This window comes from Notothenia rossii (assembly GCF_949606895.1).
Source record: "Notothenia rossii genome assembly, chromosome: 2".
Taxonomy (NCBI): domain Eukaryota; kingdom Metazoa; phylum Chordata; class Actinopteri; order Perciformes; family Nototheniidae; genus Notothenia; species Notothenia rossii.
Genome location: NC_136904.1, coordinates 4,663,891 through 4,684,670, shown reverse-complemented (window position 1 = coordinate 4,684,670; position 20,780 = coordinate 4,663,891). Strand labels below are relative to the sequence as shown.

General features: G+C 41.7%; 2 protein-coding genes across 2 annotated transcripts; one reads left to right on the top strand and one right to left on the bottom strand.

Annotated features, from left to right (window-relative positions):
- The first annotated feature begins 1,060 nt into the window (after positions 1-1,060).
- LOC307027770 (cytochrome c oxidase subunit 5A, mitochondrial-like) lies at positions 1,061-8,377 on the top strand. Its single transcript, XM_079662535.1, has 5 exons — positions 1,061-1,220; positions 3,119-3,235; positions 4,200-4,321; positions 6,851-6,973; positions 8,236-8,377. The coding sequence occupies exons 1-4, from the start codon at positions 1,148-1,150 to the stop codon at positions 6,962-6,964; spliced, it is 426 nt and encodes a 141-aa protein (XP_079518661.1). The 5' UTR covers positions 1,061-1,147; the 3' UTR covers positions 6,965-6,973; positions 8,236-8,377.
- Positions 8,378-16,153: 7,776 nt separating this feature from the next.
- On the bottom strand, positions 16,154-20,018 carry LOC307028917 (uncharacterized protein). The gene is made up of 4 exons (XM_079664322.1): positions 19,316-20,018; positions 18,325-18,498; positions 17,995-18,035; positions 16,154-17,739 (listed from the first exon to the last, which is right to left on the bottom strand). The coding sequence occupies exons 1-4, from the start codon at positions 19,504-19,506 to the stop codon at positions 17,546-17,548; spliced, it is 600 nt and encodes a 199-aa protein (XP_079520448.1). The 5' UTR covers positions 19,507-20,018; the 3' UTR covers positions 16,154-17,545.
- Between the last annotated feature and the right edge of the window lie 762 nt (positions 20,019-20,780).

The window sequence follows — 20,780 nt, the reverse complement described above, 5'->3', positions numbered from 1 at the left end:
ACACACACACACACACACACACACACACACACACACACACACACACACACACACAGACACACACACACACACACACACACACACACACACACACAGTGATCAGGCTATACCTTGGTTACTTGCATTGCACGACCCCTGTGTAAGCATGTGACGTGTTTGCATACAGAGAAAGAAAATAAAATGGATGTTTGTTGTCATCCATGTCAAAAGAAAACATTAGAATTTTCTATTAACATTATGTAAGCCTAAAATGATTACATCCTTTTTTCCAAGGGAGTCTGTCAGTTCGTCTGCTCCTCACATGAATGTATTATTATTATTATTATTATTATTATTATTGGAGTTATTTCATGCATGACCCATAAATGAAATACACCTGGGTGCAGGAAAACCTATATTTGTATACCAAGAGCTCCCTCTGTTGGTGTAAGCTGGGCAGTGGAGTTGCTCAACAAATTAATGATAAATAACATTTATGTTGTGGCTTTCTTCAAGTCAATAATACAACCCTTATGATTTTTATAACATTTCAAAAATATTAAGAAAAATAGAAAAGAAAAAGAGAAAACAAGTCAATACAACCTATGACAAATTACTAATAATATATACAGGGGAATATGCAAGGTTGTCAGGTTTGTGTATGTACTGTAGGAGTGGCTCACACCTGAGGAATTTGCCTTACATGGTGTATCCGTCAACACAGTTAAAGAAGAGAAAAAAGTAGGAAAAAGAATCAAAAAAACTAATCATATGTTAAGATATGGAAAATTAGTTAGATGAAATCTGGATATACCAAAGAACTACAAACAGCATACAATGGCAAAACACTCAGAATAATGTGCAGTATAGTTATGGAAAGTGTATGTGTTAAATATAGTGAAAATCTGTTCAAACATATATATATATATATATCTCACAAATCATCATATTTTGTTGAATTGATTTAACCGTGGCTGTAACAAGAGAACGTCCACGGCATGAGTTAAACAAGGTTAAGAAACGGACCAATCAGAAGCTGTGACGTAAACAGACTTCGGCAATCTCCGTCAGTCACGTGACTTTCTTTGCCCCTGTGATCGTGAATCTCCGTCCACAGTCTCCCTCTTCTTCATCTGACAGGCGGTCGGTTAGCTTCCACTGAGGTACCATGTTCCGAGCCGTTTTCCGACTCTCATCCACCGGGGCCAGGTGCCTGGTCCGGTCGAAACCCTCCATCTCCGGTAGGACCATCCTCTAAACATATACCGTAAAAATAAACAACTTCTCTGTAATAAAACTCACTAGAATACGCTAGTTAGCCTAGCCTAGCCACCTAGCTTAGCTTCCTCCAGCTGTGTGTAAAGCTAACCTCTAGTGACATTGAGTTATTTTAACGGTTGGCTATCCTTATGGTGTTAAATGGAGTATTTTTCTGCGGTTTAACCTCATGTGTTGTATTCTGAATAAAAAGCCGGTGTATGAATTAGTGCTAGTAATGTCACGACCTTGTGATGACCCTCCTTAGTTTGTTCAGGAGAGTTAAGAGCCGCAGTGTAAACGCATAGCAACACGTTGTCTAACTCAGACTATATATGTACTTGTATTATGTTTAACATGTGCATATAGTTTATTATGGAAGTCTTGAATGAACTGGGTCCTGCCTACGTGACAGCTGGAGGGTGCAATCAGCTCTTATCAGTTCAAAGACATTGTGTTTGTATTTACCTATTTTTATTTTAGGACATATGTGTTGAGGAAATGAGATATAAAAGACAAGCTGTACACAATTCAATATTTTCACTGTATTAATTGTCGGTAACAAAATAGCTACAGAAAAGGTTTGGCTATAAACGTCTCAGGTTCTTCCAACAATGTCAGACACCATCTTAAAACAAAAATAGTGCCATTGACATGCATTAATAGGGAAATGACACACATGAAATAAAATAAGATCAGACAATAAAGCACTGTACAGTAGAATAAATACTGGTTAGTGTATGTATAACTATGTACATAATGATAACATGTAAAATGGAGTTTGAATGATGTCAATCCCTTATGTATGTTGTTATTACATTATGTTAAGAAAAACCTTAATGTGCATAAAGCTTTGAAAGAATAACCGTACCATGTGAACCTTAGCATAGACATGTCATTTGTGGCACTGTATGTCTGAATAAGTGCCTGCAGTTTTGTCTTTACCCTTTACATTTTTTTTACAAAGAAACGTAATTATTCAAAAAGTGTTTTACTTAATGTTTTAAATACCAAAATTGTAATTTTTATACGTTGAAACTCCTGTTTTACCGGCTCAACTCTTTCATTTGATGTGAGGTTATCATAGTCCAATGATTGAAAAGGACATCTAGGTTCACGAGATATCAATATCACAAAAACAGTTGAGTATTATAAGGTTGGCAAAGAAAGCCTGGTCAACTTCATAATCTTTATTTATAAGATATTGACTGATTTAATTCAAAATATGGGCAATTTTATGTGGGGGTAACTTCTGAAGCAATTGGAGTCAGGACTCAGAGAGACACGGGGAGAGCTGGAGCTTTGATGGCAAACACTGACGGTTTATTTGGAGCTTCGGCCGGAGAATTCACAAGACATGTCACGGGCCACGAGTTGACCACACGGTAGAGATGCCACTTCTGAAGACCCCTCCTGTAGGTTTTAACTAGTTCAGAGTGTAATAATCAACATTCTTCAATAGATAGACTAAACAGCTGAGGACACTGAATCACATTTGTTGTCGCTTATGGCTCGGGGTCATCTACACCCCGAGAAGGATGTGTTCCAGGTGTCCCACAACAATAACTATCTCTGACCGAGAGCTGCCCGGTCACAAACGGGTAACATCAACAAAATGCTAGGGCAGCCCCTCCTTAAGGGACATAACGGCTGCTCAAGGTCGGCCATAGCGTCAGAGGGTGAAAGGTAAACATGTATACAGAATTATTCCCTGACATTTTAGACATGCAAACTTTGTGTATTCCTGCTTTTTACAAGGTTTCAGTAGAAAAAAGATTCATTACATTTCCCTATTAGTGAGTTCTTGAAACTTCGGGAATATTTGTGTCTCTTGTACTTTTAAAAAACATTGTAAATGAACCTCTGGATGTCATGTTTTCAGCTCCATTGGCCTCCAGATGTTACTCCCACGGCCGGGTGGAGACGGACGAGGAGTTTGACGCCCGCTGGGTGACGTACTTCAGCAAACCTGACATCGATGCCTGGGAGCTGAGGAAAGGTACCTTTGTGCTTTTTAAATATATTCTGATGATGTGTCCTCGCTCTGTTGTTAATAGTGTGGTTAAAGTTATGGTTATAGTTTGGGTTTCATTGAAAAGTGTGGACAAAAGAATACATTCTGTCAAAAGTTAGACCTATTTTCAGTAAATCTGGAAAAGTGTTCTGGTTGTTATAAGTCCCAATGTTTCTAGGAGTTGGGTTTTATTCCCACTTTTAACACAACTGTGTGTATTGTTTGGATACAATGGTGCAATATAATGGTTGCTCTTCTTATTATTGCTTATTCTAAATATAGTAAAGGCAAGAGATGCAAATAAAGGACACAGCAGGACATTTAGATGAGAACACCAGGTCAAGCTACATTTAATAAATGAATAATATTAAATAAATAACCCAAAACTAAAAGGATCACTAATGCACCTAATTCTGAACTACACACAGATATAGTCCAAGTTACTGAGTGTCCCTGAACGCACCACACTTAGAACTACACACACATATTCAAAGTTACTGAGGGTCCCTGAACGCACCACACTTAGAACTACACACACATATATTCAAAGTTACTGAGGGTCCCTGAACGCACCACACTCTGAAAAAGGATCCCTTCAACATTTTTAAATAACTAGGTTGACGGTCCAATACACTCAAGAACCAAAGACACACACATACGATATGCATATTATATGTTTTGTCCCATTTCTTGTTTTGTAATGGTTTGAGGCAATATTATGAATGTGTCCTTATGCTGCTGTCAAATCCTCGTCTCAGTACGATACCAGTCACCTCTGTGGAAACATTGGTATAACTGCCTTTTTTAAATTATATTGAAGTGTATGTCTTTTAAAAATGGACCTTGAGTCTCTTCAATAAAGCTGACGAATATCTTCTCCACAAGAACTTGTCTCTGCATGTGTGACCATTAAAGAGGGTTTCATCTCTCCGATTCTATTCTATCTAAGGCATGAACACCCTGATCGGGTACGACCTGGTGCCCGAGGCTAAGATCGTGGACTCGGCGCTCAGAGCGTGCCGGAGACTGAACGACATGGCCAGCGCCATCCGTATCCTGGAGGCCGTTAAGGTGAGATCACTTTGGGGTTAAGGGAAGTACTGAAGGAAAGAAAAGACACTTCACGGACACTGGGAGACGTCATTAGGATGAGACGGAGGATGTTATTCGTGTTCCTCGGACGACTAAAACAGGGTGTCCGCGGGGTCTTAAAAAGTATTAAAAAGTATTAAACGGCATTTTCCAAGGTATTAAGAAGGTCCACAGCAACGACAACATGAAACACCCTTTAATTTACTGAAACGACATGTCGGGAAACCCCCTCAAGGCGGCCCCATGCATAGCGCGCCGTAAAATGCTGCTTCTTATTTTAAGTTTAGTTGCCTTGCTCCGCTCTGTGGGGGGGGGGGGGGGGTCCCAAGGTGGGTAGACCGGCATACGCAACGCTCTGGGGGTCCAACGGCTCCGTGTGTGCCCTATATGATCATTTTCTGATAACGATGAAATAGCCCGCCTCCCTCTCCCCACGTCTCCTGCTGCTGCTGGGCTGTCAGAAGAGGGGGAGGAAAAGAGAGGCAGTCACCGTTTATTAAATATTATTATATTATTATACAGAGAACAGAGTCGTTATCAATTTGTTTTAAAGCTCAATAAATAACAAAGAAGACCTCTGACCGGCACTTTCCTAATTTTGTACGGAAGATTTAAACTTTAACGGACATGTTGACCGGCGTAACATTTTTTTTTAACGTAAACTCTGCCGCACGGTTCCCTAGTTCCTTGGAAGAGGCGGAGAGGTGGGTGTTTTTCATCTGCTGGTGGACTACCTGAGAGATACAGCAGGAGAACAGGCCGTCCACCGCGGAGAATAGACAGAAGGGCAACCATGGCAACCATGCTCCGGGGTGTTCTTCGCTGCTTTTGGTGTATTTCGGGGGGCAGCAGCGCCACTTACAGGCCCGACATATGTACTACAGCGTTTCCAGCATTTCCAGCGGTCTAGTGTGAACGGACACATTAATGAATTGAATGCGTGTGAACGGAAGACTTTTTTGCGTTTGCGTATGCGTTTTACCGTATGCGTCCTCGTGGGGCCGGGGTCTAAGCCAAACTATACCCGGTCACAGAGATCTGCTATTTTAAAGTAAAGTCAACACATAGACCCTAAATATAGTCTATATTAAGAACGAGAAAAGTCTTAACATATATATCCTTTTTTGTAAACATATGACAAATGTGTGAGGGTGATGACGTCAGAGCATCGTCCTATGTGCCAGGGCTTAGCCCCGGACAGCCCCAGCCCAATTTAACCCCTGGGTATTTGTGAGGGAGCTCCTATATGGCATTACCCCGCTGAAGCTCACCAAAGTTTAATGTATTTCATAGTTCAAAGTTTTGTCAATTGTTTTGTTTATTGGTCAAATACTGGTTTCTGAGGAGTTTTACTGGAATGAAAGAGCACAGAGTCTTCAGAAGCAACAAAGCAGCATACTGCATTAAACCTGACCTTCACAGAGAGGTTGAAGTTCATGTGGAAAGGAGGCTTCAGTAGTCTGTCTGCACTCTGTTTAGTTGTGCTATCTTACAATCAATATAGTAAATGTTAGGTAAAGTGGGTTGCCAATGTAACCGGTTAGAACTCAAAGTTGGAATGAGGTCTTAAAATGTATGGAAAGGTTCTTAAAAAAGGTCTTAAAAGGTATTAAATTTGACTTCAGGATTCCTGCATATACCCTGTGAAAGCACATTTAGAAAAAGATCCCAGTCCGTGTGTCTAGAACAAGTGGTACCACTCTGCATGAATGAGGTGTGAATGACTCGTAGTATGTAAAGAGATTTGAGGGGTCAAAGAGACCCGATAGCTGTCCTCCCTGCTGGACAATATGTCCCACCCCCTCCAGGACACCCTGTCCTCACTGTGCAGCTCCTTCAGCGACAGGCTACTGCACCCCACCTGTCACACGGAGAGATACCGCAGGTCCTTCCTTCCTGCAGCGGTCAGACTATACAACCAGCACAGCCCCTAGTAGACCCCCCCCCCCTACACAAACCACAACAGAGACTATAACACCCCTTGCTGCTAAATACCAATCAACTATGTGCAATATATACATTACACTATATACATAAGCCATTCATAACTGTGTAATATACACCTGGCTGCTAAATCCTAAGAACTGTTACAGGATTTGTATTTTGGAAAGTATTTTTTCTTTTACTTTTATTTTTTCTATTATATTTTTTCTATTATATTATAACTTAGTACTTTTTTCTTAACATAGGTAACATTAAGCTGTCTGTGGCTCTTTCCTGCTGTAACGTTGCAAATGTCCCCTCTCCGGGACTAATAAAGGTATTCGGATAGTACAGTCCATTTCCCATACTTCAATCCATCAATGAAACAGAATGTCAGGTTAAATATTGCTCAGGGAAATACAGTCAAGTTAGTGTTATCTGCAAATTATTACAAAATCAATCCTAAAGAAGAGCTTCAGTCTCAAGCTTTTCCATCCATATGTATTGCTGATCGCTGTAAGTAGTGTAAGCTGTGTTCTCCATAACAAAATCCTCTTCATTTGTTATTTCCTCTGTGTCTTTCAGGACAAAGCCGGCCCCCACAAAGAGATCTACCCGTACCTGATCCAGGAGCTGCAGCCCACGCTGTCAGAGCTCGGCATCTCGACTCCAGAACAGCTCGGCATGGACCAGTTATAGACCCTCCAGGTGACGATGCTCTCATTACAACATGTGTTTTTAGCACATCTCTGCACACGTGTCTCAGGGACAGTTTCATCCCAGAAATGACTCATCAGGGGTCTCCAAACCTCAGCAAATAAAAAAGTATAATGGAATACGGCCCACATATAAAACATGTGCTCGGCTTATATTGTACTTCTTAAATACGTATGTACACATATATTACACAGTAGTATTCAGGTGTTAATGAGACCACTTTTCAAATAAAGCTGGAAACATTTTTCTAACAAATGTTAGTTGATAAGAAAAAATACTTATTTCCATAACAAGCTTGAAATACACCGTTCCTATTCCTCCTTATTTGAATCAATCTGAAGCTTCTGCTTTAAGGGATGAGCTGCCAACACTCTCGAGCATCACTTCCCTACATTTGATTGGTTTTGCTAACTTATAACTTCCCTTATGAGGCAATGAACCTCTACTGAGGGGCCCAGCCCTTCGTATAGCTTTCTGTCTGTGGCCCTCAGTGAAAAAGGTTTGGCCACCCCGTGCTCTATTTACTAATTACTCTTCATTGTAACTCACTTTTTAAATCAGTTTCTATCAATGTGTTGGAGTCAGTTCTATCTCACACAGGCTCCGCCCTCTACTGGACTCTACGGGTACTACTCTTCACCAATGACACGCGAGCGTTCTCACACTGAATTTACATAAATGTAGCCGGCCAATCAGGGCGAGCCTACCCGAATGCGCGCGCAGGCCTCACAGTATATAAGGCAGCTACACGTCCCACTGTCATCCTTTTCTCTTCAGAGACAACACCTGACCAGAGAAACATTTAGAAGTATCTTACCTCTCCAAGAGCAAGCAAATGGAGTCGCGGCCCACACTCCACAGTGACTTGTTTGCGGAGTTTCATGATGAAATTGACATTGTAATTTTGAGTTTAAGAATATTACGCCTCACTTTATATTTAAAAAAAATGAGAGTATCGAAAACCGGATCTGATTTTATATGTATACCGTACTAGCCGCCAGTAACCGGTATTTCGGTAATTAGGTTATTTTGTATTTAAATGTATATTTTTAACCTCTTTTTACAACTTATGGTCCGAAGTTGTTTATGTTTGCACTACAATACACCAGAGCTAATCCCTCTATGTGTAGCTGGTGATAAAGTTGATTCTGAATTTAGGAAGTTGATGTGTGTTAAAATGTGCAGCAGCTCATGAATGATTTTGCTTTTGACTTCCTCTCATCTGAACATGTCTCCTACTCCTCTCTCCTCAGGTCCTTGGATGTATAACGAGATGACGATGAGCTCTTCTGATTCCCCACTTTAAATATGTCTATATATTGTTGATCAAATCCATGCTTTCCTGTTGTGTACAAAATGGTGGACCTAATAATAAAGAAACCAATAATTTAAGAACGTGTGTTGTTCTTTTAGTTTTGTATGCATCATATTTTCCAAGTTGATCAAATAAACACATGTATACAAGATTAAAGGCTTGTTTGAGACGAGCTACGGCTCCCCTCGAAAGTAGACGAGAATAGCCGATCGCAGCCGGGGGAGGTCTCAAAAAGCTCGCCTGAAGTCGGACAGCTCGGAGTCGGCTTCTTCTTCTTCTCTCTGTTTTTTGGCGGATTGCAAACAACTTTAAGGTGCATACCGCCACCTCCGGAGTCAGCATGACTCGGTTTGCATTTATAAAGAATGCACACATGTGTTTAATGGTTAATGTCAGATATGTACTAAGTAAATACATTTGTTCCTGCTCAAGATTAGATTCAACTCTATTGTTATTGCACATATTACAGGTACTGAGACAACGAAATGCAGTTTAGCTTCCAACCAGGAGTGCAATAAAAAATGCATTAAATATTTTAACGCAATTAATTCAAAAAATGTATTACCGCCGTTAACCCGATAATTTTGACACCATTAATACAAATACACAATATTGGACACAGACTATAAAGGTAACACAGTTTCATTCACTAATGAAAGTCAAACACATGTTTGTTTCCACTGTTTTATTGTGTGTGCCTGGCGATAAGCAATGAATTGACTTATGGTACGATGAATAAAATGAACTCGATAAATTGTAAAAAGGATGTACTTGAATTATTATTATTTTATATTATCATTATGTCAGTGGTCTAAAATGGTGATACAACGGTGCCGACAATATTATCGTTTATTGCAATAATTTCCGGAAAAATGTATCCAACAAAATTAATTATCGTGAGAGGCCTATACATGAAACACACAGATACAAACACATCTACAGACTTACTCCAAACTGCCAAATATATTAATTAACACACTCTCATTCTCATATACTCTTTGACTCTATTTTGGCCTAGTAGAACAATAAGCAGCAGACTTTTACTTTTTTATAATTTCTACTGGATCTTAGATCTGCGCATGCGCAATACGGGTCGGCAGTGGCGGCTCCAGAGTATTTTTGTTGGGTAATCTACGGTAGGGCTAACCCATACAGTGGTGGGGCTCAAGTCAGTATTTGCAATGTAATTACATACACGCTATATCGCCCCCCTTGACAGTGAAACGCCACGCGTGAGGTTTAGATTATTTCCTTCTCAATCCAAATTGAACTGTATGAAATAAAAAGGCACATTTGTCTTGTAGTAAATAAAAATGGCGACCCCGAGCCAATCCTGCAATTTCCCCACAAGTGAAAGAGTTGACATGCTGAAAACCCAACCCCTGCAGGGGGGTCTGGGGGGATTCTCCCCCAGAACATAAAATACACATTCTGGTACTCTCTTGAGAAGAAAAATAAATGAATCTATTACTACACATTTAAAAAAAAATGAATGCCATTTTAGTTTTTTGTCACTTTGTTCTGAAAGCTGAACCTGCTGCTCCTCACAGAGAGAAGAGGGAAGAGGCTGTGTGAATTACTTTACATTGTGGATAAGGGTGGATAGCCCCCATTGTTCTGTGTGTCAAAATGAAAGACAGCCCACACACATATTGATTTCTATCAACACGTAATGTTGTATCGATGTATAGAGATGTACTCATGGATGTATAATAAGAACTTGATACAGCGTGGGAGGCGGGGCCTCATTCATTCCTATGAGAGTTGCTCATTGGCGCATGATGATAAAATGGCCCAACTTTTGAGAGAGCGAAACGTCACGGATTACCCGGCATGCCTGAGAAGTACCCCTATGTGCGCTCATAGCGCATGCGCAACTTTCACGAAAATGTTCGTTTACATCAAGCACGTCAATTTGCGTACACGTAACAGAACCGCGCGTTCATGACAGCATGGTAATGATTTGTTATTATGATGGATTTGATATTAATGAGGCGGCGGTTAGCAGCTAGCGGCTAGCTAGTAATTATGCTAATGTAACATCAATCGTTATGTACTAATATTACGCTGTAACAGGATCTAGTCATATCCAAACAACAGAGCTTCATTTAGCATTAAATAATTATTGCACTGTATATATATATATATATATATATACAGTGCAATAAGCTCCCTGTGAGCACAGTGTGCTCTGATTGGTCGGGACCATGCTGAACACGTAACATGAACGTGCCGGGCGGCGCGGTCCCGTGGGTTAGATGCGCGTTCATAACGCAGAGGGAAATAACTCTCAGAATAACGTTATTAGCACATTTTTACAACTTGAGGAACGAATGTTTTTAATAAGGGCTATACAAGTGTTCATACTGGGTAGTTCATTTAGTTTAAAAAAATGTATCCAACGATTTACAGACGTCCCTTTCCCCATTTAAGTCAATGGGAAAAAGTGTTTCCGGGCCTGGCAACCAAACGGAAGTGTAGTACCGCCGTTTGGCCAGCACAAATATTTTCATCTGAGTCTAGCGCACTTCCTGGGGGCTTGGATGTACTGCAGCAAAAGTATTCTCCGTCGGGACTACCTGCAACAACACCACGCCGTTATCTTGATTCTGATTGGCCAGAAGACATTATCAAAGATGTTCTATTGAGAAGACGATCACTACCTGACAAAAGTTTTCAAAACCATTTCTAGTCTTCGATATTCTTATTTTGGCGTGAGAATAGTTTGGGCAGCGTGAGAGCGTGAGATTGAGAGTGAAAGTGTGTGTCACACGCCAGATGCGTGAGAGTTGGCAACCCTTAGATATATAAAGTATTGTAGCGTCTCGCTACAGGAACACAGGGAGGCTTAGTTTGTCCTTTATCCGGGAGTTTATTATACAGATCACAGGTTACTGTTGGCCGTAACCACGCCAAAACAATCCACTAACCCTGTCGTATTCTCACTCTCCGTCACGTCTCCCGCTAGCTCTCCCATAGCTTCCCGCGTCTCTCTCCCCAGGAACCTCCCTCTTCCAGCCCCAACCAACCAGACAACACTCTCCCACCCAAACCCACAGCTACAGGTCACAAGAACCGTCCATCAAAACAGTGGCACGTTCACTGACACTCTGTAAAATGCACACAAACTCTGAACAACAAACACATCAAACATCAACATTATAACCAGTCCGTTACGGCCCGTCTAGACTACAGGCATCGAAAAATGCTTTCAACGCTTCGCCCACTCACTTGAATGGGGTGACCTAGAAGATTTTTAATCTTCGCCGAACTGCATTGTGGGGAGCATGGCATGGCTTTGCAAGCATCACGAGCATCTATCGGCATCAAAAGTTGAACAATGTTCAACTTTTGAGGCTCGATGCTTGGCATCAGCCAATCAAATCCCGTTCATGCAAATCCCACCAGTGCAAGCGCTAGCCAATCAAACCGCGTGCAAGCTGGGAGAGCCAGACCGCAGTTCATTTCCTCATATTATTACGGTAGCAAATCACCCGGTTCTTTACGACCAGAACTATTTACCGGGTTACAAACCGGAGGAACCAGGCATGGAGGGAGGTGGCAGAGACAGTGGGTGAAACTGGTAGGTTTTCGCCTGTTTGGAGAGTTTATATCCAGTTTACTTTGTTTTAACATTGCTATTGCTTTGTATGTCGGGGGCGGGAGATTCATGTGATTGGTTGTTGGTCGCGTTGCTCGCAAAAAATCGCCAAGCTTCAGACACGCCCAACTTCAAGATTTTTTTATGCCTGTATTGTAGACGGGCCGTTACACTTTCCCCCCTCCTCAAAGTCCCTCGTCCTCGAGGGAATAAACAAAGTCTCTCAGGTGGTTAGGGGGTCTGCGATTTCTCTGCGGCCGTGCCTGGTCTGCGGCAGGGGGAGACAGGCCCACCGTGGGACCCAGAGTGGGGCAAGGGAAAAAAGGTCAAGGTTGTGGGGAACCAGGCAAGGTCACGCAGTAGCGGCAGTCATCACTGTAGCAGGGGAGGCGGGAGAGTGCATCAGCGTTGCCGTGCTGCACGCCAGGTCTGTGAATTATGGTGAAGTCGCTTGTAACTCTTCAATCCAGTGTGCCAGCTGCCCTTCTGGTTCTTTGAAGGACATGAGCCACTGTAAGGCAGAGTGATCAGTCCGGACTGTGAAGTGGAGGCCCCCTAGGTAGTACCTGAAGTGCCGGACGGCGCTGACCACAGCAAGCAGCTCCCGTCTGGTGACACAGTAGCGGCGTTCAGCTTTGTTAAATGTTCTGCTATAGTAGGCCACTCAGCACGGCTCCTGCTCCACTGTTGCTGGCATCGGTGTCGAGGATGAAGGGAAGGGTGGGGTCAGGGGGGAAGAGGATCGGTGCCTCCACTAGGGCTTCCTGTAGTAAAGCAAATGCTGCCTGACACTCCACTGTCCATGAAAACACCTCTCCTTTCTGTAACAGGTGGAACAGCGGCGCAGCTATGCAGGAGAACCCTTTCACAAACCTCCTGTTGTAGGAGGACAGGCCCAGGAAGCTCTTCAGGTCCTGCACAGAGCTGGGGGTGGGCCAGTCCTTCACAGCCTGCACCTTCTCTCCCATGGTGCCGAGCATCTCTGTACATACAGTATATACATATATATGTATATATACAGTGCAATAATTATTTCATGCTGAATGAAGCTCTGTTGCTTGGATATCACTAAATCCTGTTACAGCGTAATATAAAAGTACATAACGAGTGATGTGTAAATTAGCATAATTACTAGCTAGCCGCTAGCTGCTAACTGCCGCCTCGTTAATATCAAATCCATCATAACAACAACCATTACCATGCTGTCATGAACGTGCAGTGCTGTTACGTGTACGCAAATTAACGTGCTTGATGTGAACGAGCATTTTGGGGGGCATGGTTAAAGTTGTGCATGCGCTATGAGCACATATACGGGTACTTCTCAGGCATGCCGGGTAATCTGTGACGTTTCGCTCTCATTGGACCATTTTATCATCATGCGCCAATGAGCAACCCTCATAGGAATGATTGAGGCCCCGCCTCCCACGCTGTATCCAGTTCTTATTATACATCCATGTCTCAAGTCTGCGGGCGTCTTTGTCCCTCGAGATTTCAACATCTCATGTAGGCGAGCCTCCAGAGCAAGTCGGACAAAATGACTAACCATCATGCAAGGCACTAGCAAGACGGCGATCGCAATTGCGCAGGTCTGTGTCGGTCTCGCTCGTCTCAAACAAGCCTTAAAACATTGTTTAGCTATCTTGGTCAAAGTGTTGACGAACCAATTTGTACCTTTTGGGTTTTATGAGCTTCAGGTCACCTGAGGCTTGTACGACGAAGCTGGATTTTCGCTTAGAGGGCTAACTTCAGGGAGAACTTGGCGTTTCCGGTCCTACGACGCTGGTTCTCTTTTTAGTGGGCTAGATCTCCATGGTAACTTATGCTGAGCGGCTAACCTGCCCCGGAGCAGGTTAGGTTGCAGGCTAAGAGATCAAGTCAGTGAAAGCACCGCCTGCTGACCAATCAGAGCTCAGTGTGCGGAGTTTAAAGCAATCAAGTCATATTACAGGAGAAAGGAAATGTTAAACTGCTGTTGCAGGAAAGACGGCCGGCAAAAATCAACTGACTGTGTGAACGTGAACATTAATAGAATATCACTTCCCATCTTCAGAGCAATCTCACTATTCTAACATTAGCGTTAAGAAAGCTTACTTACAGCCACATTGGATATTAACCTATGGATTAACTACATCATCGTTGTTATCGTTTTAATGCCATTGAAGACCAGTTTAGACCAGACAAAGACAAAGGTAAGCCAGGTTAGCATTGTGTAGCTACCTAGCGCGACTTCTTTTGATTTACGTTTTTGTTGATAACGTTGCAAGTGTGTATCTTTCAGTGTTGAGGTGGGCACTGTTAGATTCTGTGTCTTTACGATCATAAACGATGTGTTGGATGTGCAGCTGGGATAAGTAATAAGGGAGCTAGGAGTGATTTCCGGTGCAGTAATAGGTTAGCATTTTTCGCTCGGGGCTAATCCAGAGGCTCACTGTGAGCATTGTGGGGCCTAAGAGGATAACAGAGTAGCCTATGTTTCTTTTCTTTTTTTCACAACATTTGTATTTGGATGGAATGAATACCTATAGTGATAATTCAAAGTAATACAATTATTTTTACAGTGAAAAAGGTCAAAAGGAACCGATGGTTCCCAAATTACCCAGAGGTGAGTCCGCCTGGACTTTATTTTTCTAAACCTCTCTAAAAAGGTCAAAGTTCACTTGTTTTGCATCAATCTTGATACAGGGTACTTATTATATGTTATAGTTTGTATTCCTCAAGCTTTTAGTCTACTAACCCATCATTCAAGGGTGGTTTTCACTATAAGTAATGTTTTTTCTTTAGGCGGACATTATAATTTACATGTTTTTACTATGTTCCATCTGAATTCACTTTAAAATAAAAACATCTAGATTGATTCTGACACTTCTACATCCAACTCACAGATGTAACCTTGCTTTGAGAAAAAAGATTATTAATTTACCCCTTTTAGAAGTGAAGATATAGTCTTTGCTGTGGATTTTGGAGCCTGAAACCTGAAAAACAGGCTCAGGGCTTAAGAGGTTAATGTTGTTTTTATAGGCAATCATTAATGCTTTGTTAGTTCCAGGTTTAATATTTACAATAAGTTCATTTCTATAAGTTTTGCAATAAACATTGAACCAGTCCGGCCCTCGACTAGTACTGATTTTTAAAATGTTGGCCCACTGTGTATTTGAGTGTGACACCCCTGCTCTAGATGATAGGAAAGGAGATTTGAAACTTCCTTTATAACCTCCTTTAGCTTAGGAAACACTGGATCTTCCTTTACGAAAGGAGAGGAGAAAATGCTGCCCCACAATGCCTTGCGGCCGCAGCATTTACCATCACACCACATTCAGCCATTCACGGAAACAACCGATTATGACCGAGAAACGATATCATGAAAGTTACGGTGCTTATTAAGCATTTTACAACTTATGTGGTTTTGATCGTTCATCAGTATTATAATCAAAGAGAAATATGAACATTAGTTTTTACTGAAATGATCAAATAAAGTCAACATTTCACAGTCTTTACTGAGCTGTGTGGCGTTTGTTCAACTTGTAAAATAAGTTTGAATGGTGATATACACAGTGATAGATGTTAAGGACTAACGTTTATAATAAATACATTTATATTTATTTTAAGATATTTTCATACAATCATACGTATTGGGATCATTTGTATTAATGTGGACCGGAGGGAGAGGGTGACGAGCATACGTTTCACTTTCCTTTTTTATTTCAATTCCAACCTCGTTCATGAAGAATATGTTTCTCGTGGTGGTCTCGTTATAGGGCTTTGCTTCAGTACTCATACAGGGGCTGTTACAAAGTCGAGGATGCTTCCTTCGTAGGACATGTCCTTCAGGTCCTTCTGAGGCTACGCAAGAATCTTTCCTAGCATTCGGAGAACGAAGAATGGAACAGGCTAGCAAGTGTGCAGGTGTACGATTATGCAAGGCCCCGCTTTAAAAGGAGAGCGATTTGTTTGAAGACTCATAACTGATTTGCGATGATCGAAGATGTACTTGAGTAACTGTATTTTATAAAAGGATCATCTCTCCAGGACAGAACCACTACACTAACATAAAACGTTCTCCTTCTGTTTGCAGCCTTGAACAAGTCCTGGAGGATAAGCAGCCATAAGAAAATCATAAAATAACCATCACCAATCAATAATAAAATGTGTATTTATTCATATAACATACTTGATGTCTGTAAACCTTTTTTACACATCTTAGTGCACATTGTAGCATAAACCACAAATATCAAGAAAAGAGGCAAAGTCAAAACAATTCATTTTAATTATTTATTTGGAGGCTCTGAAGGATCCTTCCTCGACATTGAGAAGCAGCCACAGTATAGGAAAAGCAATTTAAAATAAGTTTAAAAATAGAAAATCATTTCCTTGTGTGTGTGGTTTAGGCATGGATGTATAATAAGAACTGGATACAGCGTGGGAGGCGGGGTCTCGTTCTTTCCTATGAGAGCTGCTCATTGGCGCATGAAGACAAAATGGCCAAACTTTTGAGAGAGCGAAACGTCACAGATTACCCATCATGCCTGGCTGTCAAAGCAGAAGAACCCGTATGTGCACTCACAGAGCATGCGCCCCATAAGCCCCGCCCCCCGAGCTCCCACTCTCGGCTCACTTGAATGAATGGAGAGAGAATATAAATCTAGATTCGGCTTTTAGTGCATTTTATAACTTTAAGGACCAAATGATTCTAATCAAAGCTATAAAATAGTTCATACTGGGTAGTTTATTTAGTTAAAACTAAAAAGTATCCACCGATTTACAGACGTCTCTTTCCCCATGTTAGTCAATGGGAAAAATAATTGTTGGGCCGGGTGACGTCACGAACTGATACGGAAGTTGCAGTCCCGCCATTTGGACACAACAAATTTTGGGCACAGAGTACGGTGCACTTCCTGGGGGCTTGGGTTTAGGGAGGGCGGCGCCCTATGGCCCCCTATGGGCCAGCCGCCAATGGGTGGAAGTACAAACTAGCAAAAATATTGAGATACTCAAGTAAAGTACTTCAGAATTTTGAGTAAATGTACTTAGTTACTGAACACCACTGGGTTTAATTCACTACCTAAGTATATTACATTTACATTCGCCAGCACAAACAGGTACAGGTTTTTGCAGTTTGATAATACAAAACAAATAAAACTCCAAATCGCATGCCTAGGTACCAAATGCCCCAAAATCCCAAATCTTACCCAGCAGTCAGTACCAATTGGTAAAATAAGAACAAGCCCTTATTTTTGTCATAACACGGCTCCTATACCTAACATAAATGTGAAAGGATGCAATGGATACTGGTAAATTAAAGTATTGTATGTAATAAAGTAAACATGTACTTGAAAAAAACTCAAGATAACACCAAAGGAACGCCGATAGGGGTAGCTGCTCTCAGGAGGGAGTCCAGGAGAAAAGAGAGGAAAGTGGCCTTCGCTCAGAATCTGTGTTACCTTCAAGGACAAGTGGAAAAATGTACAGGTTACAAAACAGAGGACTAGTCTTCAACTGTCACTCACACTCCACTACTGGTTTAGCCTCAGCTCAAGTTGAGGTCTTCGTAAAGATACGGGTCCAGCTCATGGAGAGCATTGATCAGAACACTGCTGGCTTCAGCTCCTTTATTTCGCTCCGCGTCCACCACCTCTCGTGCTCTTTCATTTTAGGGTTTGGCTCTGGCTGACGTCATTTCAGATTCGTTGATCACTTCAGACTCAAAGAGTTTATCCAGAAGGTCGTTCAAGGCAGTTGGAGTCACTCTTTGAATGAACTCTGTCCAAACTGAAAGCAGCCTCTCTTCTGCTGGGTCTCTGATCTCTGCTAAGACATTTCTCCGGGACAATTCACGCCTTGTATCTGGATGATAAACAGGGAAAATACTTTTGTTAACCAACAATCTCATTAAACAGATCTCAACTCAACATTCTCTGAGGTGGATTTCTGTTCACTTAAAGTTATAATATGTGACATGTCCTCATTAAAATGTATAAAAAGTCCTACAACTGTATTATTTATATTTTGTTGAGTTGTGTACAAACATTATCGCAAATGGTTCAGAGAGATGAGATGTAAGATATCTTGATGAATGGAGGGTATGGGTTCAGTACTCACAGTTCTTCTGTATCTTGGCTCTGATTGTCTCTCCATTGATCCTGCAGGGATGAACACAATCCCACAGTTTTAGATCAAGTTAAAATAATAGTTAGTTCTTTGAGTTAGTCAGCTTCAGAGTCCTGACTGATCCAATGCTTTACATCACATCATATCTCCTCTGCAAACACTACGGCTGACTGCCCACAGCTCTCAGCTGCATTAGAGAATTCACTAGGCATTAGTCCAGGAACACAGAAAAACAAACAGACTACCTGATGTCTGCAGCTCAGAGTCAACACAACTCTCACATATTAATCTCAGCACAGAAGTAAAAGATGGAGAACTGACTTGAGAGTGTCCAGTCTGCAGTCTGGACTCTCCAGAAGATCTCTCAGCAGCTCCACTCCTGAATCCTGCAGATCGTTCTGACCCAGGTCCAGCTCTCTCAGATGGGAGGGGTTGGACTTCAGAGCTGAGGCCAGAGCAGAACAGCTGATCTCTGACAAACTGCAGTTACCCAGTCTGAATAAAGAAAACATAATTTAACTTTAGAAAAACAAAGTTTCAGCTTAAAATATTCAAGGTTCAATAATCTGTTTGTAGCTGGAGAAGTAGAGAATGTAGGAGTTTATAAAGTGGACATCCTGACAGGTTAAAAACTGTAAGATACAGAAAGAGAAAAGAGCTCTCATTAATATGAAAGACAACGTGCTTCACCTTCAATAAAAAGTGGAGACTTCACATCTGAACCTCTGCTCCATCTACACTAACTCATGATGTGCAGCCAGACTAATAAAAACCCACTGAGACTGATTCAACTCAAGATCACAGAGTTTACAAATATGACAAATATGCGGGAGGAATTTAGAAGAAATGTGATCAGAATAAATAGAAAAACATTATTTCAGAAATAGTGGAGCCATACATTCAAAGCATCTTCAGTTTAAACTACTCAGTCAGTATGAGCATCATGTAGCTTCATACACATGAGAGAAACAGCTCAAACTGAACATATGTGTAAGTGTTTGATAGAATAGTATAAATATTTAATTATTGTATTAATGTGTTTATATTGTCATTTATTAAAAAAAAAAACATGATGGAGAATATAAGATACATTTGAGGTTTTTAGGAGGTTCAGAGTGAATTATGCAGAGTTAGATTTTCCTTAACATTGCTCTGCCACTGTCAGGGAAAGAAACCACAGAAGAAGAAATAGACTTTAGCATCAAGATGCTCAGAGAGGATCAGGATCATATCAGCCTGATGTCTGCAGCTCAGAGTCTACACAACTCTCACATATTCATCTCAGCACAGAAGTAAAAGATGGAGAACTGACTTGAGATCCTCCAGTCTGCAGTCTGGACTGTCCAGAAGATCTCTCAGCAGCTCCACTCCTGAATCTTTCAGATCGTTGAGACTCAGATCCAGATCTCTCAGATGGGAGGGGTTGGACTTCAGAGCTGAGATCAGAGCAGAACAGCTGATCTCTGACAAACTGCAGCCTCTCAGACTGAATAAAGAAAACATGATGTAAGTTTAGAAAAACAAAGTTTCAGCTTAAAATATTCAAGGTTCAATAATCTCTTTATAGCTGGAGAAGTAGAGAATGTAGGAGTTTATAAAGTGGACATCCTGACAGGTTAAAAACTGTAAGATACAGAAAGAGAAAGAGCTCTCATTAATATGAAAGACAACGTGCTTCACCTTCAATAAAAAGTGGAGACTTCACATCTGAACCTCTGCTCCATCTACACTAACTCATGATGTGCAGCCAGACTAATACAAACCCACTGAAACTGATTCAACTCAAGATCACACAGTTTACAAATATGACAAATATGTCGGGATGAATTTAGAAGAAATGTGAGCAAAAAGAAAATATTTATTTCAGAAATAGTGGAGCCATTGTCAGGGTTTGAGTTTGTTGTGTCTAGTTGTGGGGTTATTTTGCTTTTCTGTTCTCCCTGTCATGTTTTCCTCCTTGTTTCTTGTCTGGTCCTTCTCTCTGTGTTTTCCTTCCTGTCGTTAGTTTCCCTGGTTTGTCTTCACCTGTGGCCCTTGTGTTTCTCCTTCCCTGCCCCGCTGTTTCTCGTCTCGTGATTACCCCTCCCTGTATTTAGTCTTGTCTCTTCCTGGGTTCGTTGTCGGTTCATTGTTTGTTTGTCCTCCCTTCACATCACGTCTCATGTTTTTCTCTCCGGTCTTCCTCCATGTTTTTCACGGTCAGTTTTTATGTTATTGTTTTCCTGAGCTACTGTTTGATTCATGCCATGTCAGCTTCGCAATAAAGCTCGCTTTTTGTTTTCTAGACCAACTTACCTTTTTTTGTATTCTGCCTTTGGGTCCTACCTTTCCCATACCGTAACAGAATGAACCGACCAACTTTGGACTCATCAGACTCTGATTATTTTGCTCTACAGGCGGAATGTCTTGGGTACTCTCTGGAGTACATTTTTTATACTTGGAATGGCTGCGTTGAAGGAGGCACGTCAGGAGGTTGCTCGCAAGCCCTGGCTCAGGAGCATGTTGCCTGAGTGGCTACAACTTTTCACAAGTTGTCCTGAGGACTTGTCCGAAACCTCTAACCCTTTCCTGGGGTATGACCAGGCCTTGTGAGGCCCACGGATCCTCCAAAGAATCTATAGGAGACGCAAGACCAAGATTCCAGCCCGTGCTCCAGTGGTTCCGGTTCCAGTGCCGGCCCACACAGCCATGTTTCCGGCTCCAGAACCGGCCAATACAGCCATGGTTCCGGCCCCAGCAGCCATGGTTCTGGCCCCAGTCCTGGCCCCAGCAGCCAT